Source organism: Stylophora pistillata, chromosome 13, assembly GCF_964205215.1.
Source record: "Stylophora pistillata chromosome 13, jaStyPist1.2, whole genome shotgun sequence".
NCBI lineage: Eukaryota > Metazoa > Cnidaria > Anthozoa > Scleractinia > Pocilloporidae > Stylophora > Stylophora pistillata.
The window spans coordinates 21,176,751-21,202,230 of NC_142531.1; the positions used below are offsets into that span (position 1 = coordinate 21,176,751).

The 25,480-nt window shown below is 40.1% G+C and overlaps 2 protein-coding genes across 4 annotated transcripts; both read right to left on the reverse strand.

The window, feature by feature from the left end:
• Window positions 1–6,684: 6,684 nt before the first annotated feature.
• On the reverse strand, window positions 6,685–25,459 carry LOC111329348 (centrosomal P4.1-associated protein-like). Of its 3 annotated transcripts, none has more exons than XM_088742946.1 (23): window positions 25,088–25,459; window positions 23,481–24,655; window positions 22,450–22,519; window positions 21,890–21,954; window positions 21,374–21,631; window positions 20,710–20,885; window positions 20,257–20,359; window positions 19,166–19,340; window positions 18,889–19,014; window positions 16,763–16,876; window positions 15,738–16,096; window positions 14,108–14,293; window positions 13,469–13,572; window positions 12,850–12,943; window positions 12,089–12,262; window positions 11,886–11,955; window positions 11,058–11,169; window positions 10,324–10,491; window positions 9,853–10,015; window positions 9,210–9,350; window positions 8,715–8,788; window positions 7,743–7,938; window positions 6,685–7,089 (listed from the first exon to the last, which is right to left on the reverse strand). In XM_088742946.1, the coding sequence occupies exons 1-23, from the start codon at window positions 25,224–25,226 to the stop codon at window positions 6,952–6,954; spliced, it is 4,380 nt and encodes a 1,459-aa protein (XP_088599072.1). In that variant the 5' UTR covers window positions 25,227–25,459; the 3' UTR covers window positions 6,685–6,951. The 3 variants fall into 3 exon arrangements, with proteins under 3 accessions (XP_088599072.1, XP_088599071.1, XP_088599073.1); XM_088742945.1 differs by having other exon boundaries at window positions 14,108–14,296; XM_088742947.1 differs by having other exon boundaries at window positions 14,108–14,296; window positions 25,082–25,206.
• On the reverse strand, window positions 16,883–18,442 carry LOC148718130 (uncharacterized). Its single transcript, XM_088743638.1, has 3 exons — window positions 18,435–18,442; window positions 18,140–18,352; window positions 16,883–17,358 (listed from the first exon to the last, which is right to left on the reverse strand). The coding sequence occupies exons 1-3, from the start codon at window positions 18,440–18,442 to the stop codon at window positions 17,166–17,168; spliced, it is 414 nt and encodes a 137-aa protein (XP_088599764.1). The 3' UTR covers window positions 16,883–17,165.
• Window positions 25,460–25,480: the final 21 nt, after the last annotated feature.

Consider the following 25,480-nt stretch of genomic DNA (forward strand, 5'->3'; position numbering starts at 1 on the left):
TCAGTAAAAAAATTTTCATAACAATATGTGCATTGATATAATGCACCAAAGGTCCCCTTTGCACTAAAGAATGCATTTCTTCTTCTCTACGATTGGCCAAATACCACATAGAAAACAAAATTTATTCATACCTCTTTCTAATAACATCAACGAAAGAAGAAGATAGAAGGAAGAAGAACAACAACTCGGAGATGGAGAGACTGAATTTTATTCGACTTTCTCGAATATTATCGGATCACGACCGGTGCATACAGTGGTGTAAGGATCACAACCTGCTTGCGACGTCGATAAAATGTCCTCTAGCTGGGTGCAGCAATGAACTTAGCTGGACGCGACGTGCTTCATCGCGAGACCGGTACGAGTGGCGATGTTCAAAAAAGGGTTGCGATGGAATGACTTAAATGCGCCGGAATTCACCGGTGCGCACACACAGGGTATCGAAAATACATGGTGGAGAATCAAGCGAGGTTCGCCCCAAACAGGAACATCCAAAGGACTTTTCGATGGCCACCTACAAGAATATATGTGGCGTCAGCACTACGGAAACGATCCCTTTGGAAACATTATCGAACATATCGCCCAACTTTTTGAAGTCCAGAAAGACTAGATACAAACGTTTCTTTGCATCGCTGTATGCACCGGCCTTCACGAACAATTTTCACCACTAGGACACGAAAGGATAATGAAAGAATCCACCAAAACCACAAGAACAGGTAAGACACAACAGTTATTTAAACTTTGCATTGACAAACTTCAAAGCCTGACCGTAGACTTAACGTTATTTTCCGGCCAATTTTACGCTTTCAAAGCGAAACTGAACATTCAGTTATATTTCAAAATTAAAAACCTCTGGAAAATTACTTGAGTTTTCCGTTTTGCAAAGCCAAAACGCGCCAAATTTACAAATTTACAATTTTGGTCAGAAGTTCGTTTCAGACTAATGACCAACCAGGCACTTTTAAATGCGCTCGTGCACGATGCAAAACGTGTCCTTTAAACTTTAATGATAAATACTCCCAAAAAAGGTTTTTCAGTACCTGTTTACAAATATGAATGCTAACTATATCTGACAAGCTATTGTTAAATTCTAAATTCTAACTGTCACTCGATCATTCATTCATGGCAAGTTTCAGGACTTTCTTAAAGGCCTTTACAGATGTAACGTTTCTCAGGTCTTCGTCTAACATGTTCCACAGAGATACAGCTCTATAGGCAAATAATTATTGGCCGGTAGCTGATTTGAATAATCACAACACCGATAAAATATCGGGACTCAAACGATCCATTAAGATCACAATAATTTGAATATATCAACAAAGTTGAAATTGTAAATTGGCCACCGTTACGATTATAAAAGCTGACGTTTCGAGCGTTAGCCCTTCGTCAGAGCGAATGAAAAGGCTGATAGAAACTATCAGCCTTTATTCTTTAGAAACTATCAGCCTTTATTTTTATTCAGGTTGCTGTACCGGAAAACATTTTCCTACAATGTGGCAAATTGGTAGAAAATCCGGCGTTACGGAGAAAGTTGTTTTCAGGGAAACAGAAGACCAAAACTTGTCAAAGTCTGGAGCTTCTTTTTGGAGATGTTTTTCCGCGAGTTTATCGCTCCGACGAAGGGCTAACGCTCGAAACGTCAGCTTTTATAATCGTAACGGTGGCCAATTTACCATTTCAACTTTGTCAATATATTCAAATTATTTCGTTACCCCCACCGACGCAGCCCCAAACAGTTTCTTTAGAAACTATCAGCCTTTATTCATTAAGATCACAGGCAGCCCAAGCTCACCACTAGAAAAGCGGACGTGACTATTACCGTGTTGCGCAACGTTTTATATTTATAAAGGTTTGTATGGGATGTTATCGGTTTGCCTTAAAAGAGAGAAAAAAATGTCTTGTTTTGAAATAAAAGGGGCTTACCTTATTGCCTTGTTGCTTCTCTTGTCCTGAGCAGAGGTTTTAGATGTGGGTCAGCGTTGGTCACTTCTTCTCCAGTCGACAAAGCTAAATCTGCTTCACTTACAAATAAAGCTTTTCTCTTTATCGAAGCTCCTCGCCTAATCGCACCTTCGGGTACCTCAGCTCTTTCGGCTTTTGAATAAAGGCTGATAGTTTCGAAAGAAACTGTTTGGGGCTGCGTCGGTGGGAGTAACGAAATAATTTGGATATATCAACAAAGTTGAAATGGTAAATTAGCCACCGTAATGATTACAAAAGCTGACGTTTCGAGCGTTAGCCCTTCGTCGGAGCGAATAGAGGAATTGTGGGTTGTGTGTGCTTTTAAAGGCAGAAAATGGAGCTACGTTATTGGTGGGAGCATGGCAACAAGAAAAACATGAATAAATTAGTGGAATGAAAAGCGTTCGTTGATCCCTGTGGGATTTAGACTATCGGTTTGAAAGATGAGCTTTTGTTCAAGATTTTTACGGCTTTCCATGCCACCTAAGCGCAAGGAAAGACCGCAGATTGCCATGTGTTGCTTAGAATGATTAGGTAAATTAAAGTGCACCTAAACCCAAAAATTTTTTTTCGCTTAACGAAACAAGCTTATTATTTGGAGTATTTCTGTGCAAAAATTTTTTAATTTGCTAAAATCTTTAATTTTCTGTGCCCAGTCAAAATACGGAAAATCGGCCGCCATCTTGCCCCACGACCGAGTTTAAAGAGGAATGGCTCTAGCGGGTAATGTGGCGTCAAATCGAGAACACGAAAGTCTGCATTTGCTGGATTTGTTTGGTAGGTATTTATTTCCTCTCTAATCGAACTTGGATACAATTTCTTTCCAACTATTTTGGCTTTTGCTTTGTGGATGATTTCACAATAAATCTCGAAGGTGAACTGCTCTGTTTCCCTTGGCTTTTCGGACGAATCTGCACTATTTTGGTCTTTGTGCTTCGCTGTTTTGTGTCGCTTTAACCCACTCTTGCTTTTGCACTTCTTGGAACACAGTTCGCATACTAAGTCATCGAATTCGACCTATTACAAATAGATATGATATTAAAAAGATTACAGAATACCCGACATAAAAGCACGATAAACATTTGAACTCGATCTTGTCAAACATACCGAAATGGTACTAGCAAAACACTTGTTTTCTCTCGCTTTTTAAACTGATCAGGAAGATTATAATACTTAAATCGTTAGCAGCTTCTGTAAAGTATTCATCTAGCTCTTCTTCTTCTTCTTCTAAAATGTCTAAAATGGCATCAAAATCGTCTCCGAAAATAAAAAGTTCACTACTATCCGCCATGTTGCCTTGTAGTGCAAATCAAGGATGTGCACGTTCGCGTGACGTCACGGTACGTTTCAACCTCAGGAGCCGAACAATAGGCCGGCCCTTTCATGTATGCCGGCCTTCATAACCAGTCCCCTCTATTAACTATGGTGTGTTGTATGAGGAATGTATGAAGCGCGATACCATCTTGCAAATTTCGCACGTTGCTACATCCTTCTACAACACACTTAGTCGGCATATTTTCGGACAATATTGACTACAACCTTCCCAAACAAGTAGAAATGTGTGAAATGCAGACTTTCGTGTTCTCGATTTGACGTCACATTACCTGCTAGAGCCATTCCTCTTTAAACTCGGTCGTGGGGCAAGATGGCGACCGATTTTCCGTATTTTGACTGGGTACAGAAAATTGAAGATTTGAGCAAATAAACAAATTTTTGCACAGAAATACTCCAAAAGATACGCTTATTTCGTAAAGCGATAAAAAGTTTTTGGGTTTAGGTGCACTTTAAAATGTCTAGCGACTGGTTTCGAGGTGTCCTTGTCATTCCTTTCCACGTCTCGAAGGTGTTCTCGGAATCGGTCACCTAGTCTTCTGCCTGTTTCGCCGATGTATATCTTTTTGCAATAAGTGCAAGTTATGCAATAGATTACATTGGCGGAGGTGCACGTGAAGTGATCGGTGATCTTCATGGATCGTTTAGGTCCCGATATTTTATCAGTGTTGTGAATGAAAGGACACGTTTTGCATCGTGCACGAGCGCATTTCGGCTTTTGTCAAGCGCATTTCGGCTTTTGTCAAGCGCTTTACACCGACATAGCAGTTCGGCTTTTCGGCATTTCGGCTTTTGTCAAGCGCTTTACTCCGACATAGCTTTGCAAATTGCTTCCTAGACTTCCTTTTGGTCCAGAAAAGTTAGCCCCAACTTGAAAATTTTTCTTTGTCAGCGTTTCGTTGCGTTCGGAGCAGTTTCGGGAAATAGTTCTCATTTTTCGTTGTCTCGCGCAAAAACATCTCCAAGAAGAAGCTCCAGACTGTGACAAGTTTTGGTTCTCTGTTTCCCTGAAAACAACTTACTCCGTAACGCTGGATTTTCTACCAATTTGCCACATTGTAGGCAACTGTTTTCCGGTACAGCAACCTGAATAAAAGTTTTAGTTGGTGTAGTTTCCTCCTCCATTACCAAACCATTGATCAATTTCGCGAGGTGCGAAAGTATTTTGACAGTTTGACAGGCAGCGCTTGCAAAAGTTCGCGCCAAAATGACGTCCCTTGATGTGAAACTCTGCAAGGAAAACAAGTCGGATTTCGCTCGCTCAGATCGCTCGCTCGGCTCCGCTCGCGCTTCGCGCTCAAAAGCGCGACTTGTGAGCAAGTCTAGGCTAACGCTCGAAACGTCAGCTTTTGTAATCGTTACGGTGGCCAATTTACCATTTCAACTTTATATGTGCACGATCCTTCGCAGTAAAGCACTATTTAAGCAATAGTGAAAATCAGACCTGAAAAAAATTCAGGCCTGTACGGGATTCGAACCACTGACCTCTGCGATACTAGTGCAGCGCTCTACCAATTGAGCTAACAAGCCAACTGGGAGAAGGCCATCAAATTAATTCGACATAAACCCGTAGATGATAAATCAAACAACAAACATATGAAATACATATATATGAACTGCGGTTATGAATTATTTATTATTTTTTTCAGGTCTGATTTTCACTATTGCTTAAATAGTGCTTTACTGCGAAGGATCGTGCACATATACGTTTCATAACCGCAGTTCATATATATGTATTTCATATGTTTGTTTCATTTCAACTTTGTTGATATATCCAAATTATTTCGTTACCCCCACTGACGCAGCCCCAAACAGTTTCTTTAGAAACTATCAGCCTTTATTTAAATGTCTAGGAAGTCTAACAAATATCTTGAAAGACATTTTGCCTCTAACAAAGCTCTGATGTCTAGGTAATGTTATTACGGATTGTCTTGACTCGATCTAAACCTGATCAAACGGGCGATATTGATAACATTTTAGTTCGAGGTTCATTTTTGAGAGGAATATACGCTCTTCTGCCGTATCACTATAAAAATAAATGAATTATCTTTGCTACTATTGTCACGGTTTTTTAGGTCGATGGGTGACTGATGACATAGTAGCTACCGATCGAGGCAAAAAAAAATCGACGGATAGAAATTTACGCGCTAGTTTCCAAAAACGATGCCAGTTGTTACAATAAGAGTTTGGCTCGCATATTCCTGTTTGCACAGATCTTGTATTATTACTATTACTTCAGGAAAGAACAAGCCAGAATAACAGGAAGAAAAAGCGCTGCTTTTGCTTGAAGTATCAGCTGTCAGAAAAAACTGGCGAAGTACTGAGGAGTACCCTGCGATAGACTTTCCCCCTTGGTTCTTGACTCAGAACCTGTTAAAAACTTGACTTGTCCAAAATAGACGGGTGGTGTTGCTTCGAGGTTGTCTTCCTTCAACCTTGCGAACAGAGATCTAGATTTCTTTAACTAAAGATTCCCCCCCCCCCCCACTTTTTCTTTCACCTCGACGAGTTCTTTTTTCTCCAGGTACACTGATCTTAAAATTCGGAAATTCGTCACTGTCCGTATTTCAGAAATTTGCTGTCGTGAGGATTGCTAAGCGTTGCGATTTATTACGTCATTTTATCCTCCACAACCCTATTTAAACAATAGAGTGTTTCTGTCGAGGAACTATCGGCTGATAGTTGCTCCGCGGAAATTTGATGTTCTTAAAACAAATATGCTAGTTTTAAGAACATCAAATTTCCAAGGGGCAGCTATCAGACCGATAGTTCCGAGACAAACACGCTATTGTCTTCACTAAATTTTCTTTCGCGCACCAGTTTAAAAACAATCAAAACCCACTAAATGCAGATCAATGAAATATTCATTCATGCGAACAGCATGTCACAAATGTCAATAATTCGCAACCGTACATTAGCTAAATAATACGTTCTACCGGTCAGAATTGAAAAGTCACTGTTTTTCCGATCTGCCTAACTTCGCGGCCGTCGTGAGTACTACCCATCCGGGTATTTTCGGCGGACGGACACTATCCATCTGGCTATTTTCGGCTATCGCGTCACGTGATCAATTTAAACCAATAAGAATCGGAGAAAATTTCGTGGTGAGCTATCATGACCAATAGTTCTCGACCAATGAGCGCGCGAGAATTTCTACAGTTATAGTAAGAAAAAAAGCCAGTTTAAATTCTAATTAAAACTGCGAGTTAACATCTGAATGATGACAATGGGTATTGTCAGTCTTAATCGCTCACCTCGTCGCTCTCTTGAGAAGTCATAAAATGATAATCACCGGAGAACTAGAAACGTTACTCCATAACTAGTACGTTTATGCCATTTTTGTTCCATTTCCTTGTTTTGTGGTAACACTTAAAGAAAAAGGGCTGAAAAAGACGCAGAAAAGACTTATTTAATCGCACAAGCAGATAAGTTACAATACTATTACAAGCATTTCCTTTGTCTTGTTGTCAAGATTCTGTAACAAAAATAATTATGTATTATTTTTACAAGCACCCAGTTGTGTGCTGACGAGCTCGTTATTTTGTTGAAAAGGGGGTGAACACTAAAATAAGTTAGAAATTGTCATTTATCGATGTTGAGCCTCCATAACATATTTTTCCTACAAGCCCTTGAGTAATCTCTCCAACGTCACAGCATCTGTCATCTGTACTGGTGGGAAGAATCGACGAGGACACGCCCCTCTCTATCTTTAACCCGCACCCGTCCCGAAGAATAACGGGTCTCTGTGCGACCATCGGGATACACTGTCTTGACTGTCCCGTCAGGGTATTCTCTTTTCTACGCAAAAGTGGAAGGAAAAAAATTGGCTATCAATACCGTGCTTACAGAAATTCTTAAACAAGGAAAACTTAAGGATGTAAAAAGACGATTTCGTCAATGTAGCTGGCTGCTTGAGGAGAAGTGTAAAGAGTTTGCATAGAAGTCAGGTTTGAAAACAAGGAATTTAGTTACGACGGCTGTGATGGAGGCTGTTGAGTTTCCAGTATCTGTTAAGAAAGTTTCAGATGTAACAAATATCCACGTCCTTCGCATCTCGTACAAAACGTCAAGCATGACTTTTCGTTACTTTTACTTTACATCACGTAATATGGGTATTAAGATCGACTTTTTATAATTATGTCGCTGTTACGCTGGTCGCAAAGTCCTAAATGTTGGCCCGCTGACCCAAGCCTGAGGTGGGGTCTTTACTTTGTCCACTAAGGGAAGAAAGTCTCATTTCTCAGTCCCCCTCTCTACTCAGCAATAGAAAATGGGGCGTTGGTTAGCTGTCAGAAAAACTGGCGAAGCACTGTGAAGTACCCTGTGATAGACTTTCCCTCTTGGATCTTGGATCTTGACTCAGAACCTGGAAAAAGCTTGACCTGTCCAAGACAGACGGGTGGCCAAACTGTTGCCCTAACAAGAACCAACAACAACCTGCCTCTGCTTACCTTATAGAGTTTCGTGTGTGTCTCTCTCTGTCCATTTGGGAATTCAATGGTTCGCTCGCCATCCACAGTAACTTTCTGTATAGTGCCGTCACTAAATACACATTCCTCGGCTCCGTTTGGGTACAGATACTTAATGGTTTGGTCAGGAAAGATGATCTCTTTGGTCCCATCAGGATAATGCTTCTCGATTTGTTTGCTAGAAAGACAAAAGCGAAAGTGATTCTGAATCAGAAATAGTTAAGAATTGAATAGAATATAAAATGACACAAAACAAGTTTTTTGCAATAGAGCTGGATATTCTCTGGCAAATGTAGTATTGACCCTTTTCCTCCCATGTTAGCTCATTTTACTAGAGGAGACCTGTTCAGGACTCTCGTCAAGCCATCTAGACTGTTATCAAGAAAAAATCCGTTAGTGTATTTGCGGTGGAATTTACAGTTAACAGAACAAATGGGTGAAGTTAGTCTTTGAGCGGTCCCTTCTTTCAAACCAGTTAGTCTTTGAGCAGTCCCTTCTTTCAAACCAGAAAGAGGCAAGAAAAGAGAAGCAAGAAAAGTGACATCAAATTTTTGAGTGATTTTTTTTCCCCGACTCGCGCGACGGATTTCCTCGAAAGGAGGAGGGAATGCTCCTAGTTTAGGGTGAAATCGTCAGAAAAATGGAAACCCGGAACAGATCGTCGCCGAAGAGCAAGAGATAAAAACATTGTTGTTTGGACTTGTTTTCAGCCCAGTTATGGAAGATCTAAGTAGACCAATTTTCATTTGATTATCGAAAGTGATCCAAGATTGCACAGATCTTTTTCTTTGTGACACCCTCTGTGACTGGTCCAGGAAACCTGTACCACCCTTGGCCTCTCAACCAATCAGATGCAAAGTTAAAACCAATGGTGACTTGGCCGCTCACACTTTCCCGCGCTTTAGGCTTTTTAAAAGAAACTTCAGAGGAGCAACATGTTAACTGCATTCAAACCTGGGAAACTGCAAAACCTCCAGCCCGTCTGGATAAGTGGTATGTGTTGTTTGAACGTCAGAATAGTAGTACATCTTATAACAGAAATAAGAAAATGCAAGGTAAATAAACTTCCATCACTAGAGTAACCAAAAATAACTTCAAGAAACTTTCTCATTCTCGTCAAACCCACCACGTGGACATGGTTGCTCTTTTGTTGTGGGCTGGAGCTCAGCGGAGAGAAAATCGGCATTTTATAGAAAATAAATTGACGCGACACCAGCGTTCCTTCGCCCGAGCGAAAGTTTGAAGACTGGTGCAATACCAGACCAGCGAGAAGTCTAGCACAAATGACTAGTGCTAGATCTCCCTAAGCAAACCTCCCCAAGCAGACCTCCCGCTTTGTTCCACGCCTTAGACTTTTTCCACGCGTGGAAAAATTGTTCTAGCGGCAGCGCCAATAATGAGCCGGTACTCCACGAAGGCTATTATGTTAGGTGTATTAATTCGCCTTACCACCCGTTGGTCCGGCATGATTTGCTTAATATCTCCGTTGAAGAAAGTGACGGTGATTGTTTGGCCGTCGACACTGATGTCTTTTCTTGTCCCGTTTGCGAAGGAGATCACACGAGACCCGTCACTATTGACTTTCTCCACCTGAAAATATATTTGTTTTAACTTAGCTTATGGTAGCTTTCTAAAGAAATAGTGGTCTTAGATTGCTGGACTTCAGCTCAAGAAGTTTGGATGCGAGCCCTGTCGTGTTGTGAGAAAGAGGCTTGAGTTCAACAGAACTTTTCTCGGAGAGAAGTTCTGACGGGAACAGTACTTGCGAAATTAAAAGAAACCTGACAAAGTTTTGAAGATGGGGGGGGGGGGGGGAGGATAATTGGTGATGAACTGGTATCCCACTCAGGGGAAACAGGAACACTCACTGTCGCTTCATACTATGGAAACTGAGATAAGCTCCGGGTAAATTGGCAACTTTGGTTGGAGAGCCAAGTCTCTCTCCCCACTCAGGAGTATACATGGGGCCAGAGATTATATTACAAACTACCAGAGGGCTACTGCTATGGATATGAGGGCTAATGCCATGCATATCATCCGGAAGGAGTAGAAATATTTGCTTTTGACTGAGTTCTCTGTAGAGCATCATTACCTTTCCATCAGGATGCACTATTTCTCTTGTATCTTGTTTTGTTCTTTCATCTGCATCGCTGCTTTCCCTTGCGTTACTCTCATCATGTTTTTCCTCGTCTTGGAAATGGACGTTTCGTTTAAACTTTTCACTACTATCTGGCGTTTTGCTTCTTCTTCGAGGACTGAAGAAATTAGAATTAATTAAAACAACAACTGACATTAAGTCTTCTTACTTCTCCTCCCTTTGGAAGATGTGTTCAAAAGCGACTCAATGATGCAGCACAAACGGCAATATCCCCTTCCACAAACTGAGAAACGTGTTGGAGACAACCACGAATGACTGCATTTTACTATATTCGTTGCACATAACTGATTTGTTCATACCTTTTCTTGAATTTTCTCAACCAATCAAATACCTTTAAGGATCTATCTAAAGTTACTTGAACAAAATGTGGGAAAGAAGCTTGGTCAGAAATAAATGAGTTTTGACCTTCGTTTAGATTTCTGTTTATCGTGATTGTAATCCTCCATAGGTATGACAGCAGAGCTGATTTCTTCCTTTGATTTAAAAAGGACATCTGTTAGAGTATTTTCGTCTCGGCGAGAACTCCATGCCCGATTGTTGTTTGTATCAACTTGTATACCAGCACCTGGTAGCCTACAACAAAGATTTATGAAGAAGTGAATTCGACGTAAATTTCTCTTCATTTTAGCGAGACTAAAGAAAATTACGGGCACGCCAAAAGAGAGGGGGTGGGGGTGGGGGTGGGGGTTCTCCTTCAGTCCTAGGTAAGATAATGGATCGAATTTGAACAAGTGGTCCAGTTACAAATAAATCATAATCGTTGAAATTTCTAAGAAAAATTGTGACCATTTAAAGATTGGCTTGCAATTTTCAAACTGAAGAACTGTAGATATATGGAAAAATATCCCTGATAGACACAATGTCCCATGAACTAAATCCCTCCATTTCGGTACTTTTTCAGCTTTGAATGAGAAGGTTGTCGTTGCTATAGTTACTGAAATCAAGTCGGTGATTGTTCGACTCATTCAAGTGTACTCAGTGTTATTAGCTCATACATCTGTCTGAATGCAAATCGAAAGAAAAATCGGTTGAAGAGATCAACCAAAATATGAGAACAGGTCATCCACCAAGCACATTTCGGGAAATTGTAATGGTTGTAAAAATAGTTGTAATACATGAAGTCAGTGTTTCTTCATTACCTGGTCTCAGGATCAATGGTTGCATTTTCCGGAGTAGATCTGGGCACTACTTCAGCAAGAGCTGGTCTCGTGGGAGGAGATCGATGACCCACAGGGAGCCTGGGCCCTGGTTCTGAGCAAGTAAGTAGTCAAGAACAAGAATTAAGGCATTAGTAACCAAAATTGCTCATAAGAGCTGTACAAAGGCATTTCCTGAAAAAGATGGCGTTAGTGACGAAGCATGCATTCCACATCATTGTAACAGGAGTAGTTTGTATTCGTCGTTTCCAATGCCAATAGTCCCATTAAAAGTAGATTCTTACACCGGGGAGGAAATGTTTCATTTCTCACATTTTTTTATTGCTTGTTGGCATTCCCAACCATGTCAGTCAGAGATGTAAACCTCTTTCTTCCAAGTATGACATCCATTTGAAACCGTTCTTAAGTCAGAAGAATCCAGATTTCCTTTGCCGGGATAACCGCCTCCCGGTTAACTCAATTTGTTAGAGCGCCGGATTGTGTTGTGCGGGAGGTCGAGGGTTTGTGCCCTGGCCGGACCGATACTCAAGGTCTTAAAATAAGTGAGGAGAATTTGCTACCTTTCTAAAATCAAAAAATGGATAGATATTCTAGTCTTCTCGGATAAGGACGAATAAACCGTAGGCCCCGTCTCCTGCAGGGTTAGGGGTAGGAGACGTTAATTTCCCAAGCACGAGGTTACTGTGTAGTGGATATCTTCCCCTGGGGTGGGATGGGTGGGAATTGGCCCTAAAATGCCCCTATAGGGAGTGGTCAACTAACGTATGTATGTATGTAAACAGAAATCCAGGACACCATATATCAAGCTACCTTCTTCCGTCGTCTTGGCAGTTTTGCGCAACAAAGGTTTCTTCAGTCTTGATTGTTCTTCTTCTTTTGCCTGCGAACAGATTATAAGTCCTCCAAAATTAAAGTTAGTCTTTTTTTTTTTTTTGGGTGGGACTTAGTAGCACTCTGGCAAAGGCACACACAGTTACTGTATCTCCACGGTGTTTCACTAGGGCATGCCTAACCTTAGCTTGTTCGTCCTCTCTCCACTGTTGCACTCGATAGTGTTCTAACAGTTTCACCTCTTCTTGTAGTTCTTTGTTCTGTTCTTCCAAGGCCTCGATCTTTTGGCGGGAACGCGTAGAAGCCGCTGACCAGCGTGATTCGCGTCGCTTAAGTTCTTCTTGCAACTCCGTTACCTATTGAGAGGGGTACGGCGGTTTAAAATGGACAATTTGTGTCAACGTTGTTCAACCCATGAAAAAATTCGGCGAGGGAACATTTGGCTTATTTCAGTCTATTTTCGTCAAATTAAACAGCTTAATTCATTTCATGTTTACTGAACAAAAAATCAACCATACCTTACAAAAAAAAAAATATGAAGGTGTAGTCTGATCGTCCGGGTGAGTGTAGTCCTGAGATGAACTGTTGTCGGTGGTAGTGACTGACGTTTCGACAACCTGTGCGGAAGTCATCATCAGAGTCAGATTCGACAACCTGTGCGGAAATCATCATCAGAGTCAGACTCTGATGATGACTTCCGCACAGGTTGTCGAAGCGTCAGTCACTACCACCGACAACAGTCCTTCTCAGGACTACACTCACCCGGACGATCAGACTACACCTTCACATGTTACCCACGGGTTCAAGCCATTTACTGCAAAAAAAAAAAAAAAAAAAAAAAATAGATTGCTTTGAAAGTTTTGAAAACAAAAATCTTACCACTTTTTTCTCAAGGCCGCAAACACAAATCTTATCTTTACAGAATGACGTTTTTATAAGTTACCTGTTCTCGTAAACTCTCGATCTCTTCGCGTTCTTTCTTGTCCGGCATTGAACGGGCAGCTTTCTGATACTTTTCAAACACTCGTCTTTCACGGCTAAAATTCGTAAGTTTGAAGATTAACTTTGAGGCATCTTGGTTTGAAGACACTCAGCAATTAAGGTATATTAGGTGCTACATAAACCTGACTGATAATCCAAACTTGACGGAAAGTACATGTACGAGTCATGTGATCAATCAGTAAAATTAATGAACATTCCTTCACTTGGCTTATGAATAGTATAGAGGCTGAAAGCAAGCGAAGCAGAAAAGCAAAGTGAGAGAAAGTACATGGAAATTTCCTTGCACTGACTTGGTTTTAACCTGACCTAAACTACATTTAGCTTCAATAACCATCGACAAGCAAACGAACGGGCAAGCTAGCGAGAATTTTGTGTTTTAACCTGTTATTGGCTTTCTCGGGTCGGGTCACTCGACCCTAGTCTCCCTCCTTTTTCGGTTCGAGGGACCAAACCCGACCCAGACCTCCCCCTTTATTTCACTCCGCAACTATCGCAATGTTTACTATCACGCTTTGCTTTCCTAACTGAACGCCTGGAAAATGCTAGTCATGAACACAGACCGTAGCTTCCGCATCTCCTCCTCCCTAAACTGCTCTAATCGCTCAAGTTCTTCTGTCTTCTGTTTCTCGAACGCAGCTATTTCCGTTTGTAATTTTTTCAAGCCCTGTAAAATATGAGACTGTTTTAACAGCATGTAAAGGAAACAAATACCAAAACTAAGTGAGCGGTTTAGAGTCAGGAAAAAGTCATTGGCTGTAATCCTCATATAGAGTTTGTCATTTGACATCATGGAAACTATGAGAAAATTGTTTTCTACCCGCCATACTCTAAGGGCCGGTTATTTACACGAGGTCTAACAAAAAAAAAAAACGGTTTTACACAATCAGTGGGCCTCAGGGTTTCTCTTTACAAGGATTGATTTAATTAAATAAATTTTCATCCATTATTAACTTTGGGCCTTCTTGACACTGCTCACAAAAATAAATGTTCAGGTGAAAGGTTCGTTCAAATTGAAGATAGCTTAAAACGCGGTTTTGTTGGACAAAGGCTTAAATTTTTTTTAATAAGCAGCCCTCACGCTTCCACTTAGACTCACGTCTCTCGCTTAAACAAAGGCAATGTAATTCGCATTAAAACTCGTATGGAAACCATACAGTGGCGTTCGCCTTGTAAGTTACGCAACACAATTTTTCCCTTACCTCTTCTCGTTCTCTTCTAATTTTGGCCAGAGCTGCGTTTTCAGTTCTGAACTTATCAATCTCGGTTTCCAATTCCTTGAGCTTCTCCCTGACTGCAATACTCTGAACCGTGTCTATGTGCTCTTCCGTGTTACCTTTGTCAGACGGGTTCTTAGAAGCATCAGTTGTGGCTTGTTTGCTGACAGCCTGCTTTAGTAAGATAATAAAATAGTAAAGTTGATCTTTGAGTTCTTCTCGCGACGAGTTATCTGTAAGTCAGCAGCATAGCATCTGGGAATTAAAAGCTTTACACTCATACAGTAAGGGAACTTGTTACTGACACTACTTTACTGGGGAATTTAAACAAACCACGACGGCGACGGCAACGGCATCGAGAACGTGGAAAAACAATAGATCTAATTGGCAGAACAATAGCTCAGCACGTGCGTTTTAAAACTTTGTACATTTCTTAGCCGTCCTTTGCAAAACAACAACGTGAAATCACCAAAATTTGCGTCGTCTGCGAACCGAAACCGCGGCGGCAAATTATTTTAATTTACATTTGGAACTCAACGCTACTTTTATGCGTTATGTTGAGTTTGAGGTCTGGCGCCCTATGAGACGGTAAACACATGTAGCCATTTTCGAAATTCTAACTAAAAGTAGAAACTCATTTTTTAATCGACGTCTTCCGTGGCGTGGCCGTCGTGACTGCTTAAGTTCCCTACTAGGGACTTTAAGCAAACCACGACGGCTACGGCAACGAGAACGTGGAAAAACAATAGATTTAATTGGCAGAACAATAGCCCAGCAAGTGCGTTTTAAAACTTTGTACATTTCTTAGCCGTCTTTTACAAAACAACAACGTGAAATCACCGAAATTTGCGTCGTCTGCGAACCGAAACGGCAGCGGCAAATTATTTTAATTTACATTTGGAACTCAACGCTACTTTTATGCGTTATGTTGAGTTTGAGGTATGGCGCCCTATGAGACGGTAAACACATGTAGCCATTTTCGAAATTCTAACTAAAAGTAGAAACTCATTTTTTAATCGACGTCTTCCGTGGCGTTGCCGTGGTGACTGCTTAAGTTCACTACTAACTACAGGGAGGGAGCGGGAGCAGACCGAATGAGGTGAGTGTATTTCAAATTCTGTTAAGAGTTTTGAGGTTCAGTGTACTAATCTTCAAGCATTCGTATCGACAATAGTTAGTGCATTACATCTTGCATAGAATGCTATAAGCTATGATATTTATTTCATCGATCAATGGTATCTTCGAAGTCGTTAATGTAAAATATTTAGACAGGGTGTATATTGAAAAGTTTACATCACCAGGACGCACTTAACGCAGCGAAAATCCCCTTCGTGCGACATACGAAACTTTATGTTCAATCTTTGTTGTTGCGATAGATGATTGTTACCAAAAGAAGTCGTTCAAATCAACTGCAAGTGGATAACTCAGCTATGAAATAAATCGCAGTTGTGGTATTGATTTGGAAGCTGTGCACACATTGCGGTTGGTCTCAAAGACCCGTCGACACGAATGATCGTTTTATGAGGTAAGGCCTTGAATGTTACAAATTCTTTCAAGGATCATAGAAAGGGCATTTTCTCATGTTCATGACACGAATTACCACTGAAGTACTTACAGCAGCTTTCTGCTTTGGCTTCAACTGTGGAAACAGCTTAGTAACAAGCGCTGATGTTGGTGGACTCGACGCAGCCAGCACCTCATCATCCATTACTTCTGTTCCTTTGCTATTTTGAGGCTGGCCCACCTTTCGAGGTACAGGCGGAGTGGATGTTACCAGTGGGAAGATGTCACTGATTGTCACATCACTGTCATCTGCATCATCATCGTCATCGTCGCCGGAGTCGACTTCAACTTTCTTCTCCATCTTCTCAATGTTTGTACCTGCCTGTTTCTTTATTGCAGCCCACGTGTCCGCGTCATTAAACTCGTCGTCACTTTCAGTCGAGGGAGGATTAACGTAAACAGGGGCAAGGACTGTAGAGAAATGGAAAAGTCACAAGTGAGTGACCTAGTCTCGTAATTTTCAAATAAACAAATGATCCTCGCGTGTGAGCTGTTTCAAATTATGGAATCAGATTCCTATAAAGGAAGGACGAACCCTACAGCACCGCTCAAAATAAGTTGAAAGTAAATAAATAAATATACTTTATTAAATTCTCCTATTGAGGCTTTTCAGAATAGATAATTAACTATATTAGTGCTCTTTATAAATATTCTTTTAAACTAATTTACAACTTGGAAAAGATTCAAGAGTCTCGATTAGAAACAGTCTCGATTCTTGAAACTTTCGAGAATCGAGACGCCGGAAGAACTTTTCGAGTATCTCGTTCAGCAGTTTCGAAGAAACGATTGAATTCTCGCACACAAAACAACAGCGTGGACAAAGCGCTTGACACGCGGCCTCCCTCCTCAGTTACTAGTAGCGTCAAAAAAGTCTTTGGGAGGCACAAGTTCGAATCCTGTCGAAGCCTAAATTATTTCAGGCTTCTTTCGCGCAAATCCTCTAATTCCAGCTCACCTGCAAGAATCATTTCTTTATTTGTCTTTCATCCACTCGTCAAATTATTTCTTATTTATTTCACTATGATCAGTTTGACGTGTTTTCCTTGGCTAAAAAGAGAAAAAATCTTAATTTTTTACCCCTCCGTTGGTCTCCAGCTGCTTTTATCCTTTCGTTTTGACCGCAATCAAGTTCCAAGGCACTGTCTAAACTGATCTCCTGTAGAGTCACATCACTATCTCCATCTACACTCTCTGTTATGGAATATGAAATAGGGTAACATCAGGATCTTGTTTCCTGTCGTGACACAAGGTTACTACCCTTCATTTTGTGTCACTGACAACATTTTTTTTTTTCATTTTATTGCATTACACACAACTGTTTACATAACTTTCATTACAATACTCAACTACTGCACTGAACATAATAAATAGGACCCACGGTATAACACAGCTCATTCGCACACTCACGAACAAGTTTACATAACAAAGTCGCACCTGTTTGAGCCCGACGTATTCTAAATTATTCAACTACCTCTAGTATTTATATTGCCCACTTCTTCCTAAATATATCTAAATTATTATTTTTGGCACAGACATATTTTTCAGTCTCGTACTTTAATTTGACTTTTGATTGAAAACCACGTATACTTGGAAGTTCTTTATTCCTTCTACACGCCCATAGATAAATTTTTCCTATAAGTAACAGATAGTTAAGTAAGGGAAGTTCTGGAGTTCAAAGACCGATTAATATATCCTTCAAATTAAGATGTATCTGCTGTTTTGTCCAAGATAAGTAATATAATTCAAAATCTTTCCAGAAAGATATTGAATAAGAGCAATCCCTATAAAAGAAATGCTGCATTGTTTCTGATTCACGTTTGCAGAAAGAACATAGATCATCTACAATATACCCGATTTTGTGTAATTTTGAATGCGTGTAAAGTTTGAACTGGAAAGCCTTAACACATGGCTCAAAAGCAACTGAATGGGGAAGAGAAAAGGCTTTTTTCAGTGCCTCACCGGTTAAATTAAATTCACACTTCAATTTTCTCGTGTTATTTGGAAAGCAAGCCTTTTACGGACAAAAAGAGAGTTATAGTCTTTTGATTTCTTTTTAGTTTCATCAAAAAGGCCGCAGTAAATTTTGAAAGATGGATTTAGGACTATAATCTGGATAACGATAGACATTCCTTAGATCAAGCGGTACAGTGGCGAATACCGGTCCATTCTACAAAATTCGTCTTATGTAAGTGTTCTGCGATTAGTTCATAAGAATGTTGTTGAGATCAAAACGCAGGTCTCCCACTGTCTGAATTCCATAATTAAAGAACCTTTTATAAAAGACTGGTTTGTTGTTTATTCTTATTTTCTGGTTATTCCAAATTCGGTAAAGCCAATTAGTTTCAACCGCATTATCTTTCCGAAATTCAGACCACCATTTCAATGACTCCATGTAGAATTAAGAACTGATAGTTAAGTCTTTGACGTTATAGTTACAATTAAAAAGAAACAGACCCGCCTGTTTCTTTTGAAAGATATTCTAAATAATTTTTCCATGCGCCAAAATTATCGCCAAAGATTGTTTTCAGCCAGGCGAGACAGAGAGATTTAATCATACTTTCAATATCAACCATTTTGAAGCCTCCTCCTTCAAAATCATTTATCGCAGATTTTCTAGTTACTTTGCCTTTTCCTTTCCATAAAAAGTTGTAAATCAAATGGTTTATTCTTAAATCATATTTTCAGGGGTAGGTAACAAAGATGTCACGTACACAACCTTCGGTAGAAGCAAAGATTTAACTATAGTCACCTTTCCATAAAGGGATAATCCTCTAGAAGACCAGATATTAATTAGTTTTTTTATCTTGTTAAGTTTTTCCGTGAAGTTCTTCAGATAGAGCAATTTTTTATTATACGAGAAGAAGGTCGCCAGGGCTTTTATGGGATCTTGTGCCCATTTGATTCCAAGTGGTTTCATTTCACTTCCTTTTAAAGATCTTATCCACCAGAGTCCCTCTGTCTTTGAACTAGTTACCTTTAAACCTGAAACTTTTTAAATTTGTCTAACAATTGAAAAAGTTTATAGGCCGACTCTGTATCAGAGAATACCGTCGTAGTATCATCGGTAATAATTTGGTCTCCTGTTTATCGATAACAATCCCTTTTATTTCCTCGTTTTTCCTAATGGCAATTGCTAAAGTCTCCTGCGGGGATCTTTGTCTAAATTTATTCAATAAAAGCGCGCGCTAGGATCCAATACTTACCATTATCACGAAGCTCTCTCACTTGACTACCCACGGGTGGTTGTTCGGGCCCATCATCTGACAGAGTCACTTTACAATCTCCACTACCATAGCCTGTGTCAACAGGGCTCAGAATTCCACCTGCACCTGTGAAAGACGTATCACCGGGAACTGAGCGTCTTAAGGTTTTGTTTGTCACTTAAAAAAAAAAAACAAACAAACAAAAAAACAAACACTCTTTTCTTTTTAACTAGAAATAACACTTGCATTTATAACTCTGTATTGATCCCATCCCTACCTTTGTTTTCGGGCTTGTTAACAGTTCCTTCCTTTGCGTTATTTTTACTGATCAGTGCACTTCCTCCTCTGGCTTTGGCCAACACTTTAACGACCACTGAGGAGTTGGATGAAAAGGAAGCATTTGCCGCCGCTTGTTCAAGGAGCTCAAATTCTTCAAGTTCTTCTTCTTCCAACTAAAAAGGTGCAGCAAAAGTCCAAACTAAGAGAAGGTACTAAATAGAAACTAATTTTTAATGCAATGAAAGTATCGCTATCATAATTGTGATGTCAAGAAAACATTATCAAGAATAATATTCTTGTAAGTAGAACAAGAAGGATGGTAAGTTTAGAGCTCGGTAAAGAAATTGAGATATTTTTCGTCTTGTCACGAGCGTGGGACAAAAAAATAAATTCCGAGTCCCCATGAAGAATCGATCCTCAGACTTTCAGATTACTCTATGGTGAGCAGAGCATATTACGAAGTTCTATGACACGCGTCTACGTATACTGCATACTGCTAGGATCGCAATGTCGAGAGCGATATATTCTTGCAATCATATATTATTTTATATATCCTTGTTATCATTATCAATTTTATAAACCATTACCATTATGTACATGGAGATGGTCCAGGTTATTTACTATCTTCAATTACATCATACTCGCACAAAAGTATCACATTCGACAAATTCCTATCCTAGCATTCTGCAGGAAGTTTGTTACCATGGACCTAATTAAACGGCCTAGCCTGCCACGTGTCCACTACAGCTCAGAGTTACATTAGAGCTTAGAGGTTACTAATTGGAGGGTTATAGAAAGATGTTTTTTCGTCTAGTCACGAGCGTGGAACAACCAAAAAAATTCTGAGTCCCCATGAGTAATCGAACCGCACACCTTTCTATATTTCTTTACCGATCTCAAAACTTGCCATCTTTCTTAGTCTTTAATGATGGGAAGGTCGTAAGTTTGACTCCTATTTGGTGAACGCGGAGTTCTTTTTTCCGAGTATGCCTGGGTCATACTGAATAACGTCATTATTTACGTTACCATTATCATTGCCATTGTTAAGGTATCAAGGTATACTGTACATGTACAAAAGTGAATGTTTACCTCTTGTTTTTCTTCTAATTCTTTTAGCCTCATTTGGAAAGAGGCATCAATACTGTTACACACAGAATGTGGATCCCTCTCCTCTGGTCCATTGGACGCGACACTGTAAAGCATACGATCAAATGAAGATGACAGTTTGATACAGCACGATTTATGCTACATACAGTGCTCCAAGCTGGAACCTGCTTGGTCATCATGGCCAATAGTTTTTATTTAGATAACTAACTTTGCAGCAAAAGTTGACAAGAGGTGGTTTGCAACCAATCTCTAGAGACACAGGTAACAATGGTGAAAGGAACAAATGCTGGTGGACGAACAAAAGAAGTTAATGAGATATCTATTGTTTGCGTCCACCAACATGGCGGCGATGACGTAACGTGAAAACCACCTATTGGACATTAACACACGGATGACAACTAATAACTGCATGTCACATGAACGTGTACACTGTACCTTGTGGGCATCACAGCAGGTCTGGTAACAGTTAGAGCAGCAGGTTGTCCATCTGAGGAAGGTGCTTGGGTTTTTAATGGTTTGGACCCCCTGATCTGCTGTGGCTTCACAGATGTGGTTGAGCCAGATGCTTCTGTCATCACCTGGGGGCTTCTTGAAGCCACCTTGCGAGTCACCTGCATTAAAAAATTTAAAGAAAAGAAACTGATCAATAAATTAAAGTTACTGGGACAAAATTTACTTCTGACCAGAAAGATACTGAGCCATCAACTTGGGGAGAAAAATTTTAGAGAAGTCCACACAGATTTACCACAGCCTAGATGCACATATATTGCAAATTTAGTCCTTTTCCATGGGCCTATGAACTCAACCGACAGTTAGTGCACACAGAAAATCTCTAAATTCTTTGATCTTTGACACATCAATCCTCAAAATCTGACAAGTCCTTGTGGAGTATTACACTTATCTCATTCCTTTCCCTTGGAAAAAGTGTTAAATTGTTTTTGTTTAACAACAACAAACATATGAAACATATGTGTGAACTGCTATATTGTTTTTGTTTGTATGTATGTATGTTTGTTTGTTTCTTTGTCTGTATGTTTGTTTGTTTCTTTGTCTGTTTTTTTAATAAAAAACCATCATTATCATTGATAGCAAGTCTCACCTTGCTCTGTGCCACAGGACCTCCACTCACTCCACCTGATTTGTTAGCCACTTGAGATGAAGCTGCCACAGGATCCCCAGTCTTCTTTCCTTTTTTCTGTTGTAATGTTGTCAGCTGAACAGCAGGTTCTTTGGTTTTCATCACAACCTTAGCTGAAGCTGACTTTCCTTTAAATCGGGCAAGTCCTTGCCCTTTTCTCAGAAATGTTCTTTGGGGTTTATGAGTTGTGCTTTGAGCTTTTGTTACTTGTTCAGAAACCTTAATCAAAACAAATTGATATAATCAACCAATTTCTGAATGTTGCCAATTGCTAAGTTGCATAATTAATTATGACTTGCAAATTAAATGGAAAAAGGCAACAGTTATGCAGTTGTAATGTTGTAGTTCAATTCTATCCTTGGTTCAAATTTTATTTTCCTTTGTTCTTGGTCATGTTAATGTATGATAATGAGTTTGAAACAAAGGAAAATAAAATTTGAACCAAGGATAAAATTGAACTACAACAGTAACACTAACCTCTGCATCAAGTTTGAGTTGCTCTTCTAAAAGTTCTTCAAATGTCTTAGCCCGAGATGATCCTCCTGCAAAAAACAAAAACAAAAATTGAAATCCAAAAAGAATTTTTCAAAAGAGAAAGCAGTCTTCATTGATCCATAATTTTTTTTTTTTTTAATTACAATGGGACAGTCTTGACCCCTTGTGCACTAATAACTTTACAATTCAACAGCACTGGTGGATTCAAATGGAGGGTCCAGCGGGGCCTGGACCCCCCCCACCCACATCACCCCTGTGGGTCATTTTGTACTACCTGCCTGACACAAAGAATATTCTTAAAGATGAAACATAGACCAGAGACTGCAGTAGATAATGTAAATGCACCTTGAAACAAAAAACAAGGTGTCTTAAGCATGAAATATTTTTAAAAAAACTTTGTGGCCTTTGTTTGGATCATGCTCATTTGTTCGACTATTTTTGTAAAACTTTAATTTTCTTTTGAACTTCACAACTTATATCTATACCTGGTTTAATTCCACTATTTTGATAAAATTTTTTCTTTTGAACTTCATAAGTTATACCTATGCCTGGTTTAATTGGTATCTCATCTCCAACTTCAGTCTGACAGTTTTCTTTCATATGTTGTTCATTCTGAAAATAGGCAAAAAAGAACACATCATTCATTCATTCTTGCTTATTAAATAAAAAGTAAGGAACAGCGTCATAGGTTCATGAGCATTCATTTTGTGCTAAATCAAATGCAATAAACAAATGCTATTGTCATATTGATATTTCTCCATATAGTTCTGTCGATTCTTATCAAAGGCAGTGCTTTCAATAAGACCCGGCACACGCTGGAGCTCCAGCAGGTATTCTGTTGTGAGTCACCAGGTATATTTCACCGCGCTCAAGTCGTGGTCACCATGCTCAAGTTGCACTCAAGTCGATCTCCGGCGGGTGCTGTACTGTGGTAGCCACCTATTTCAAATCTTATCGAAAGCACTGTGAAGGGGTGGCAAACACTTTGAAGAGGGGAAGCTTGTCATACAAAATAATTAGCCAAGCCCTTACCCCATTTAAGTTTCTAAAATGTCCTTTTTTCAGTTTGCTGGCATTTACAAATTTTCCTTGTAATCAGAACAAGTTTGTCTATCATCAAATTGTGGCAATGCTTCTTATTAAGCAAGAGGAGCTTCAGAGTAGTTCCTCTTACAAACTACGTCAGTAATTAAGGCAAATTAGCCACAGTAAAGAGTTTCTTGAACTATCATTTCTAGAATTAGCCATTAGTCAGCCCTCTGCTCTGACAAATAAATAAAATAAAATAAATATGTAAATTGAAGCTCCCCCTTAGGGTCTTTTCAGCCACAATGTAGACTAATGAAGTACTTAAAAATCCACACTGGCAGGAGGCAGACCAGTGGGCTATTTACAGAGCACAGCCGAGGATTTGAATTGGGGGCAACCAAGAACAAATCCAGTGAGTGGCAGGGTAGAGGATTTGAACCCGGGACACTGGATTTCAAGTCCAGCACCCTAACCACTCAGCCATGCCACCTCCTCAAAGGGCTAACACTCAAAATTTCAGCTTTAAAAACTCTTGAAAACTCACCGCTTCCTCAGAATCCTGTGATTGAGCCAGTAACTCTATAACAGTTCTATCCCTTTCATAACTTTCCTCCAATTCTTCCTCAACATCTGACTCCACATTTACAGCCTCTTCGTCATTCTCATCTTCTATCTCATTAAAACCCATGTCAGGCTCTGAATCATAGAGAGGATAAACTCCACTTAAAGTGTCTGCTTCCGAGCGCTCATCCTCTTGAGAATCTGCATCAGCCATTCCTTCTACACCTGCATTATGACTCCACAACCTCTCTAGTTCTGGTGTCATTGCTGAATTTCTTCCATACTGTGCAGTGTCAATTCTTTCAAGGTTCAGTTCTGGACAGTCGCCACTATTTGTTGCAGGATTGTTCTGAAACATATCACCTGGTCTTTGACCAATAACTGGACTCTGAAAATGTTGAGGAATTTCAGTCATCCCAGGGTGGGTAACAGGGTTACTTGCCATTGCTGATCCAGTTGTGGGCTGTTCTGGAATGGGTGTCATCCTGCTACCAGCCACAAGTGGAATAGCTCCAAGGGGGAAACGGTAATTTGATGAGTTCCACATTACAGGATAAACCGTCTCATTCAGATGAGGCAAACTGGCTCGAAGTCTGTCTTTCTCATTCGCAGAAAATTTTGGTTCAGATTCACCAAATTGTTGTGATCCAAGCTGTCTTGTTTGCATCTCCAAAGCAATTTGGTCCATAGCATGGGAGGGTTCTGAAGATGTTGGTGTGGATCTCAGAAAGGCATTTGAGTTATTCCTCACAGGCTCAAAGCCACCATCTTCAAACTGCACTCTTGACCCCCTATCTAAAGGGGCCTGCAGTCTCACACTTCCCTGCTGTAGTTGACTTGTGACAGCCAGTGATCTTTCTGCAACAGATTGGGATTGACTCAAAACAGTTCCTGAGTTTGGAGGATACATTGAGGTGCTTGTAGCAGTTTGTCCTTGAAGTTTTCTTTGGGCAGCTAAGATGCTTTGGAGTTTGTTTTGTTCCATCCTAAGCGTCTCCATCTGTTGTTGCTGTTGACGGAACATACTCTCCTGCTGTTGTTGTTGCCACTGCCGTAGCTTCCTAAACTTATCCACAAGTTGTGCTTGATCATGGGGCCTGTGGTTCTGTGCCTGAGTTGTCATATTCCTCACCTTTAAAGGTTGCTGGGATTTTGCTTCTGAAAGTGATAGGAAAGAAAAGCAAAACATAAAAAAGATGCATAGGGATAATTTGAGTGTGTTCCATTAATTGTTCAACCTTAATCCTGTCCTCTGGCTACCTTCATACCATGGCACAGTAAAGGTAAGGGTGGTAGGGGGGGGGGGGAGGAGAGAGGCATTCTTCTCGGTGGCTTTGCTTCTACAACACCCGAAATCCTAAAGCGCTCATGGACAAACGTTTACGAAAACCTTTGTCGGAAATTAAACAGTGAAAATGCTCACCGGTGTTACAGAAGAGTCTGCACTTCTAAATAATTATGATTTGATTATCAATATTAATATCTTAACATGATAAAAACGACTGTGGTGTTATTTCTCAAAATCATAACGTCCTGGTACTACTACTTCTATTGCTGCCAGTTGACAAACCAACTCTTACATACACTCGCCTTGATCTGTAACGAAGTTCGGGTCTACGTTGGATAACGGAACTTCTCTCTGCAGACTTCTCTCTTTTATATATGTTGTGAGGAAGGGATTATTTTCCTTTTGCGAATTATCATCGGCGATCGCTTTCAAACTTTCCATACTTCATGCGATCAGCCTTAGCTGACATGTAATCAAGTTCATCTCGTACATTCCAATGCATCGCGCAAGATCGCCATATAGAATTTTAAAATTCGATCTTCGATGGCGACCAAAAAACCAGCCGATGTATCCATGCACTTTACATCTTCTTTAAAGGCGACAACTGGCAGGTGTTGAGCGTTTTAAGTTTCAGGAATCTATTGAAGCGAAACCACATTGGAATTTCCGTAAAAGGAACGCGCCATTTTTTCAAA